The sequence below is a fragment of the Pongo abelii genome, chromosome 6 (genome assembly GCF_028885655.2).
Source record: "Pongo abelii isolate AG06213 chromosome 6, NHGRI_mPonAbe1-v2.0_pri, whole genome shotgun sequence".
Lineage (NCBI taxonomy): Eukaryota > Metazoa > Chordata > Mammalia > Primates > Hominidae > Pongo > Pongo abelii.
Genome location: NC_071991.2, coordinates 148,052,573 through 148,061,846, shown reverse-complemented (window position 1 = coordinate 148,061,846; position 9,274 = coordinate 148,052,573). Strand labels below are relative to the sequence as shown.

General features: G+C 47.0%; 1 protein-coding gene across 2 annotated transcripts; it reads left to right on the top strand.

The window, feature by feature from the left end:
• Positions 1-224: 224 nt before the first annotated feature.
• Positions 225-7,333, top strand: GIMAP6 (GTPase, IMAP family member 6). 2 transcript variants are annotated; one of them, XM_003777179.3, is made up of 3 exons: positions 225-534; positions 2,580-2,664; positions 4,210-7,333. In XM_003777179.3, the coding sequence occupies exons 2-3, from the start codon at positions 2,580-2,582 to the stop codon at positions 5,001-5,003; spliced, it is 879 nt and encodes a 292-aa protein (XP_003777227.1). In that variant the 5' UTR covers positions 225-534; the 3' UTR covers positions 5,004-7,333. The 2 variants fall into 2 exon arrangements, with proteins under 2 accessions (XP_003777227.1, XP_054415943.1); XM_054559968.1 differs by having other exon boundaries at positions 225-1,189.
• Positions 7,334-9,274: the final 1,941 nt, after the last annotated feature.

Sequence of the window (9,274 nt, the reverse complement as noted above, 5' to 3'; positions counted from 1 at the left end):
CAGACCTTGTCCTGAGAGAAACTATTAAAGGAAGGAGAGGTTGGGGAAGAAAGGAGACAATGACTGTTTGCCCCAATACTGAGGCACAGAAGTTCCCTGGGGAGGAGGTGGGGTTCAGAAAAGAGAGATCAGGAGGCAGTCACTCCTCCTGACACAAATCTTTCTGAGGTATCTGCTTCTTTTTAAGCTCTGAGTTCTAGTTATCCTGGCTCAGGATAAAAATAATCCCACCACTGGTATCCTCCCTTTTTCTACTTCCGAGGCTGCAAAGTGCAACAGCAGACTCTTCTGACTCAGGAAGGCTGGTGCTCCTACCCGCTTCCTGTTCCTCCATCTCCAGCGGACACTGCTCTTTCAAGGGCAGGTCTCCAGCCCAGCTCTCTGAAAACATTTTGCTGAAAATATAAGCAAACATCGGCCTTGTCCTCCTTGTGTTCATACACCGTGGAAGCTTTTCTCTGCCTCCTCCGTGAGAGTGCGTGGCCGGGAGACAAGAAACGTGGTCCTTTCCCTTGCCTGTGAGCTGGTGCAGAGGTAAGTCTGAGTATTTGTGCGTGCCATATTTGGATGTGTATGTGTGGGTGTTTGTGTTGTATATGTGTGTTTACATGTTTGTATGTGTTAACATGAATGTGTGTGAGTGGTGTTTGTGTGTGTGATGTTTGTGTTGTGTGTGTATGTGAGTGTTGTGTGTGTGTGTTATGTATGGATATTTGTGTTTGTGTATGTGTTTGTGCATTCACCTGCGTGTGTGAGTGGTACATGTGTTTGGTGTATGTGTGTGTGTTGTGTATTTGTGTGTGCTGTGGTGTGTGCAGGTTTATAATGTGATAAAAAGAGCTGTGACCAACACGTCTGGAGAACTTTTTGCCTTGTGACAAAGTCACTGTTTAACATTTGGCAAGATGCTTCTCTGAGTTTTGCTTTCTTCCAGAGCAACATGACAAGGATGGTACTATCTGTTCCATCTTCTGTGTTGGAGACAATGCACACCGTGGCCAATATGGGAGATGCCATTCTGGGCAGGGTCTAGGAGGAGGCAGGGAGGTGCCTTGCCTGCAGACCCATTCCCCGAACCCTGCGAAGGCACAGTGCAGGTTCCTGCATGCCACAGCCTAGTTCCACCCGGCTGTTGTTTCCTGTTAAGCTGCCTGCCCGTTCTCTCTAAAGGAGGAATGAGATCACATTGGTAAAGTGCTGTCTCGGTTTCCACAAGGAATGTAAGGAAGCCAGGGACAAAGAGATTGGGAGACCACCAGTTAGGAAGAACTAACTCCCTTTGGTAGGTGAAATATTGGACTCCTTCCAGAATCTGGCTGTTCAGGTCTGAGTAAGGCTGTCCACCTGGCCTGCTTCTTTCTTCCTAGAAAGTCAACAGACCTTCCTGGACTCCCTCCATGCCCAGCCCAGCACTGCAAAATTGATCTTTACCAATCATAAAGCAATATCCACATATACACTCCTGGGATCTGGGGAGGACTGGAGTGTTTGCCAGGTGAACAGAGTAGAACAAACATCTAACAATGTGGCAAGGAGAAAAACATGTCTATCAGGTTCCCCTGGACTTAGGTTTCCTCACACCCCAGACCCTTCATCTGGATCTGTTTCATCTGGTTGTGAATGTCCTACATGATCTGGAAAAACAGTCGTGGACCATGCAACTTCCTCCTCAGTCCCACAGAGAAAATCCAGCAGAGAGAAACTTATGGGATCTTGACATAGAGAACTGTGTTAGTCCATGAAGCCAGGACACATTGCTGTCATGGGAAGGGGGACAGGAGTTCCTGGTTGGGAATGATGTGGCCCTAATTTGCAAAAAGGACTAAGAATTGCTCTAAAAAATGTTATGAAATATGTTGAGACCTTAATAGGGGAAGAGACATTCACAGGCATCTAGTTCAGGCCCAACATTCATACTGATGGGATGCTGAGGCCCAGACAGAGCTAAGTGGTGGCTGCATCTTCCCTGAGGTCTCTGGCTTCCTTCCCAGCTCAGCCCCTGCAATCCCAGTCCTCTGCAACCCTCACTGCACAGTCTTCTCCAAAGTCTGGCCCCAAGGCCCACCAAGGGGCCCCTCCCAACAACATCCTACTCATTCACGTCCTCCAGGCACACTAGGCCTTCCTGCTGCTCCCGGGGCACACAGGATCAGAATCACACCTGCTTCTGTGCTTCCCTTCTTCCACCTCCTCCTTCTTTCCTTCCTCCACCTTCTCCCCACTGCCTCCCCCTCCACCTCCCCCCACCTCCCAGAACAGTTCCAGACCCTTTGTCTATCCAAATTTCATCCATTCCTCAGCTCCCAGACCAGTTGCACCTTTATCTGTAAAATCTCTTAAACTTATGATGGAGACCACAGTGGAGGGGGCGGGGGATAGCATCCCTAAAGAAATAGGGTCCCTAAAGCCAGCAGAGAGTGTCCTAGACCCCTTCTTCCATTGCCTCACTCAGTCCCACCCCAACCCTAAACTAATGCAAAAAACTTTCCTCTGGCAAGAGAAAGGCGAAAGGCAGGTGGCTGTTGAAACTCATTTGGAAAGTCAGTAGAACATATGATTTTTTTTTTTTTTTTTTGTAGATGGAGGAAGAAGAATACGAACAAATTCCCCAGGAGAATCCCTCAGAAAAGCTGTCCCAGGATCCTGTGCTGGAGCTGTCAGGAGGTAAAATAAATGAGGAGAGGGGAGCGGGTGGGAAACATCTGGGGTGCAGGTGGGACACAGCTCCACCACCATGGTGTGCTTGGAGAGGCAGCTGATGTCCCTCAGTCACAGAAATTTCCCCACCTCAGCCACCATCAGAGGCCTTTGGGGTATGGCCCTTCTTATCACCAGCCGAAAATAAGAAAAAAGACCCCTGGATAGGTATGATAGATAAAAGGAGGTGAGAAATAGCACCAATGACTAAATCACCATGCCAGTTCCAAAGGAAACGCTTTCACATGGTGGATGTTCTTCCTCAGGAAGGATGTGCTGACAGTGGGTGTGACGAAAATAAGTGGCCTTGGACTGAGGCTTGGATGCCAACAGACCCTGTATGGGTGTTTGGCTGACTCCGAAGTGGAGCTGTCACGGTTGTAAGGTTGAAAGCGCCTTGTGAACAAGCAGAATGTACTTGGCTGCTGCCTCAGATCTGGGCTCTGCCTTATCGTGGGCGTCCCTTTCCCAAAAGCCATTGCACAGGGTCAGGTGCTTAACTTTCATGGGCTCAACTTCGTCATTCATCCTGGGGAGGCAGGATTTAGAAATGCTGGAAACCCAGCCCTTTCCTGGCCAGAAGAAATGATTTGTGATTCATTACGTATTTTAATATGAATGACCTTTTACTTTATGAACTTAAATGGCCTGAGCCATCTGGAAAAAGCCACGTTAACCTACTACAATAGGGACATTACCAATATCTGTGCTAACACCTGTTTGACCTTTTGTTATAGCAATCAAGTTTAGCTATTCTTTTAAGAATCCTCTCCAGAGCTCAAGTGATGCATTTGGCTTTAGTAAAGTCCAGTGGTGTGTGCTAGCTCCAGGCTGCTCAGATAGGGGTTCCTGTCTCCTCTGGCTCTGCACTGGGCTAGGTGGGTGGGGATGAAGATCTACTGCCCAGACTTCTGCCCATTCACTCAAATTCCTTCCAGCCACCTTGGGGAAGCTGGAGGGGGGCCAATGTCACTCAGTTAGAATTGGCATGTGGGTCAGAGCCAAGGGTGGCTGTCAGGCCACAGCAAGGCCTGTTGGTGCCCAGGAGATTCAGGAGATGGCCACGCCCATGCTGCCACATGCCGGCTTCATGCTTTGTCATCTGAGATACATCAATGTCTTCAGTGGGGACAAGACTGGGAAACCAGCTATTACTTGTCACTTCTTTATGTGCTCTGGGTCTTGGGACCTGTAAGGCCAGGAGAAGGGAATTCCCTTCCTGCCTTCTTCCCCAGTCATATCTAAAAACCTCGGTATTGGGTTTCTTGGTGTTCTATTGGCCAAGTCTCGCTCTTCTCTCTAGGCTCTGCTCTTGCACTGGGAGAGAACGTTCAGCCCCACCTTCAAGGGTGTGGGCCCAGAATGGTGGCCCAGCGCTGGTTTCAGGGCAGATGTTGGTCTTTGACAATCTGCCCCTGCAGTCTGGGGATACACCCAGGAGCTCCTGGTGAGGACAAGATGGGGTACATGGGCCCTTACCCCCGTTCCCTCTGCTTTCTTGGATATTTCTAGGTCTAATGGAGAAAGAACAGAAGACCCCAAGGAGACTGAGGCTCATTCTCATGGGGAAAACAGGAAGTGGGAAGAGTGCAACAGGAAACAGCATCCTCGGCAGGGACGTCTTCGAGTCTAAACTCAGCACCAGACCCGTGACCAAGACCTCCCAGACAGGGAGCCGAGAGTGGGCTGGGAAGGAGCTTGAGGTGATTGACACACCCAATATTCTGTCCCCCCAGGTCTCACCAGAGGTGGCAGCTGCTATCCGCCAAGCCATCGTCTTATCCGCCCCAGGGCCCCACGCCGTGCTCCTGGTGACACAACTGGGCCGGTTCACAGATGAGGATCAGCAGGTTGTCAGGCGCCTGCAGGAGGTCTTTGGAGTGGGGGTTCTGGGTCACACCATCCTAGTGTTCACCCGGAAGGAAGACCTGGCCAGCGGCTCCCTGGAAGACTATGTGCGAGAGACCGACAACCAGGCCCTTGCCTGGCTGGATGTGACCCTTGCACGGCGCCATTGCAGCTTCAACAACAGGGCACAGGGGGAGGAGCAGGAGGCCCAACTGCAAGAGCTCATGGAGAAAGTCGAAGCCATTCTGTGGGAAAATGAAGGAGATTATTACAGCAACAAGGCTTACCAATACATCCAGCAAAACTTTCGGCCGAAAGAACTACAGGAAAGGCAAGTAACCCAGGGCCAAGGCTCTGAGGATGTGCCTGGTGAGGAGTCATGGCTGGAAGGACTGTACCGGATCCAGAAGGAATCTGAGGAAGCCCACAGATGCCTGCTGGGGAGAGCTAACCTTTGAGCCTGTGCTGGACTTGAGCCAAGGACACCATCAGCCCTTGCACCCCTGTGTCCAGCCCTCTGTTTCTCTTTCCATCCCATGGAGTGCTTCCCAGTCTCCAGGTCATGACGTCTGGTGTAGGAAGAGGGGCATGGGGCTTGAGGACAGGGTCCAGCATGCCCAGATCACATTCCAGTTCCTTCATTCCTTCTTCCAGAACATCTAGGTCCTCCCTCCTCTGTGCCCCAACAGCATGCTGTCTTCCTATTGGACCTTCTTTCTCATTGGCATTGCCTTTCATGGGTTACTTGTCTATACTCTGATAGAACCAAAGTTTCTTGAGGGCAGGCCTGTATCTTTTACTTCTGTGTAACTTCCACAGCTTTTAACTGCATTGGAGTCATGCAGTCACGTTTGGTGTGGCAACTCCTTGCGAGCTGTTGACCAGATGACTTCTCATCTCTCCCCACACCATGATGGTTTAAGGTGCCTGTTGTGTCTGGTGGCTGGAACATGGCAGTGTGCTGAGACATGGGGAGGGTTGGAGACTAGGCTGGGAGGAGAGCAAGCAGGAACAGGGATGGAGGCAGGAGGAGCAGCCCTTTTATTCACTTTTGAACTATAACAAACAAGCCCCATTGGAACTTCGTAGTGGGAATGATGGGAGAAGTTTGGGGCAGGGTATCCAAGAAGTCAGACTGTGGTCAAGAAGGTGGTCCCTTGCCCTGGCTACAGAACATGGAAGCCCCTAGAGATGCAAGTGGACTTGGGCAGAGGAGGTCGAGGTCACACCACCCCACTAAGCTAGACTTAGATTAGAGATGACTTGCATCTGTTACTTCCCCTTTTTCCCTGGGTTTCATGGCCCCTCATGATATTTGCCTTCTGCTCCTAGAAGGCACAGACTACTTTCAACCTGCCTCACCCTTCACTGCCACCCCTTCCTTCTCCCTTGATAATGGGAGCATGTGGATGGGGTGAGTGTCTGCGTGTGCAAACGGGTTCCCTAGCAAAGTATTTGTGGGGGTCCAATGCAAGGAGTCAGGGAAGAAAGGGGGCCTGCAAAGGAAGCAGTAGAGTGACTTAAACATCTTGCGAGGCAGCCTGCCTGGTTTATGGGAGAACTCTGAAGCTCATTATGTTTTCCTGGAAGGCTGTTCCTACAGATGGGGTTTATAAGAACTGATACTGGACAGGATGAGAGGGGAGTAGGATGTCATCCTGGCTCAGGCCTCAGATAGGAAGCTGCCTGCCTGCAAGAGGAGACTGATGTGCCTCAGGTGCATCCCAGCTTCTTTGAGGTCCAAGATGCTCCTGGGGAGTTGACCAACATTTGGGAAGATAATAGGAGGCATTGGGGAAACTGCTCCCCAATATATTTCTCTTTTCCTTTCTTCAAGCTGCGTGGCAGGGGGTCTTTAGCTAGTTTCTCCCAAGAGGGGCGGGAAGTACAGCTGGTGGAGACAGTGCTGGGAGATGATCAGAAATCTCAGGGCACAGCCTCAGGTCTACCTGGACACTCATCCGCTGTTGGAGATGCTCAACAGCCAGACACAGATGCTCACAGCCGACCTGTGGCCTCTTGCTCTGAAGCCATCCCCCATCTTCCCTAGACACAGCAGACATCTGAGAAAGCTTCAGCATTTCCCTTGCTAACAGATTCAGAAAAGTGTCTCAAAGCAGAGCACAGAGTTATTTGGTGTTTGCTGAGGACAGCCTTTGTGCCACAATCACTTATTAAATAAGCAATCAATTTCCCATTGAACTGAATATGCAACATTTATCATACATTCAATTCTCATTCACACTCCTTAAGATTTGGTCAGAATTTTTATTTCTGTTCGTGTCTTCTGCTTTTCTACTCCTGTATGAATAAAATATTGATTTGGTTACAGTGGTTTTGACTATAATGTGGGAGCCCATTTTTGCCTCAGTCTTCATTTTTATATTTACCTTGTTATTCTCAGGCATTTTTTTCTTCTATGTGAAAGTTAAAACCATTGTGTAATTTCCCCAAAAAATCATATTGGTATTCTAGTTGGCAATGTCTTATATTTATGTTAAGTTTGAGGGAATTGGTAGTTCAAGTATAAGTTAATCAAGGCCATTTTGTTTCTAAGTGAACAGACTTGAAACTCCAGAGCTACTGAAGTAAAAGTAGAATCATTTGCATTTTCATTCAGATAGGAGATAATTTTGTAAATTTTGATGCTATTATTTTAACTCTATTAGCTTAAGTAATGTCATAATAGAAAACACAAGCATTTGACCAAATGAGATCCATTCAGCGACTAACTGGCAAGGCACTCAGAACATGTCATTCATTAAATGTTGTTTCTAATTACCTCGAATATGGTGTTTTCTCTCTTTTATTGCTAAGCACCAGGAAAGATATCTCCCATGACATTTCAGGAATACGGATAGATGTCTCTGCATAGCTCTCAGTCTTTCAGCTTCAGAGGAGAATGGGGAAAGCATGTGTGGGTATGTTCTAGAAACTCTAGTCTATCAACCAGTAAGAAATTAGTGGTGGGGAGTGATGGTGATGAGGGAGGGTTGTCTTGGCCAAAGCTGTGATAATAGCAGCTTTTAGAGTTTGTTAAAAATATCTCTACACTAAAGTGAAGGATGAAAAACAGAGATTTGGAGAATTTGAGCTAAGTCAGTACAGGGTTTTTCCTCCTTGGTAGATCAAAGCAGGTGTGGAGTGTTATAGAAAGGTTCTAGCCTCTAACCTTTTTGTGATAACATTTATAAAGTGTATAGAAAATTCAAAATTATAATACTAAGAAAATAACTTTGAAGGCATGGGAAATGGCCAAATGCAGGTAAACACTGTTGCAGAGAACCTGACCCCTAAGATGAGGAGAACACACTAGTCTCATCTTGATGTGACTTTTCACATTAAGACAGTATTCAGTCGTGTGGATGCAGAAATAGCACACACCAGATGTTCACAGTGGCCTGGAGGGTGGGAGGGTGGAGCCTGGGACAACCAGAGCAGGTAAAAATTTACATGGGAGCTCCCCAAAATAAAAAAGCTGAAGAGCGGGGAGATGGAGTGGTGGGGATTTGCGGGCTGGGTACCAAAAGCTCTGCATTTCTCCCTTCAAATCCTTGGCTGACCCTGAACTGTACAAGCACAGGGCACTCTCCAGAGTATCCCAGGAAAACTTCTGTGGAGGTTGAAAGAGCTGATCAGAGATGTCAGCAGTTGCCCACAGTAGCAAAGAGAATTGCAAGTTCCAGTCCATCAAGTTAGAAGACCTTGGTAAACTTGTATATTTCCACTGAAATACCAAAAGGGTCATATTTTAGGAGTAAGTACTGCATCTCAGCACTAAGAGACTTGCCCTAGAAGGAAGAGCAAATTAAAGCAAACCATTGCTAATGATGTCTAAAATCAAGCCTTCCCAAGCTTGATCTGCCAGTAATTTAAGTGCCGGTTGGAACAAACTCAATATTCTGCAGAAGATATAATATCCAAAGCCTCTACAACATATTACCTACAATATCCTTTACCTTACTAAAAATTCTTCTTTTCAAACATATAAATATAGAGATATAAAATGTCATTCTGTGCATGTTTATCTGTATCTCACACATTTTTATCTTTTTTTTTTTTTTTTGAGACAGGATCTTGCTCTGTTGCCCAGGCTGGTGTGCAGTGGCGTGATCATGGCTCACTGAAGCCTCAACCTCCTAGGCTCAAGCAATTTCCCCACCTCAGTTTCCTGTGTACCTGGGACCACAGGCATGCATCACCACACCCAGCTTAATTTTTTAGTCTTTGTAGAGGTGGGGTCTCACTTTGTTGCCCAGGCTGGTCTCAAACTTCTGAGCTCAAGCAATCCTCCTGCTTCAGCCTGCCAAAGTGGTGAGATTACAGGCATGAGCCACCATGCCTGGCCCACATTTTAAAATATTCTATTTTCACTATCATTCTTTTAAAATACTTTCTATGTTTCTTGTGCTGTCTTTTTTCACTCATGGATTATGTAGAAGTGTGTGTTAAAATTCCATGTTTGAATATTTTCTAGAAACGACAGTATCCAATAAGGTAGGTATTATCCACATGTGGCTACTGAGCACTTAATATATAGGGGTACACCTGAGAAACTAAATTTTAAATTTTATTCAGTTGTCATTACTTTTAAATTTTGAAACAGTGTAAAATATTTTACCATGAAACACAACTTTACTATTTTTGTGGAAATACATTTACCTCTAACTGTTGCCTCACTTAAGATATTACAGATCATCCCTGACTTATGATGGTTTGACTTAGGATT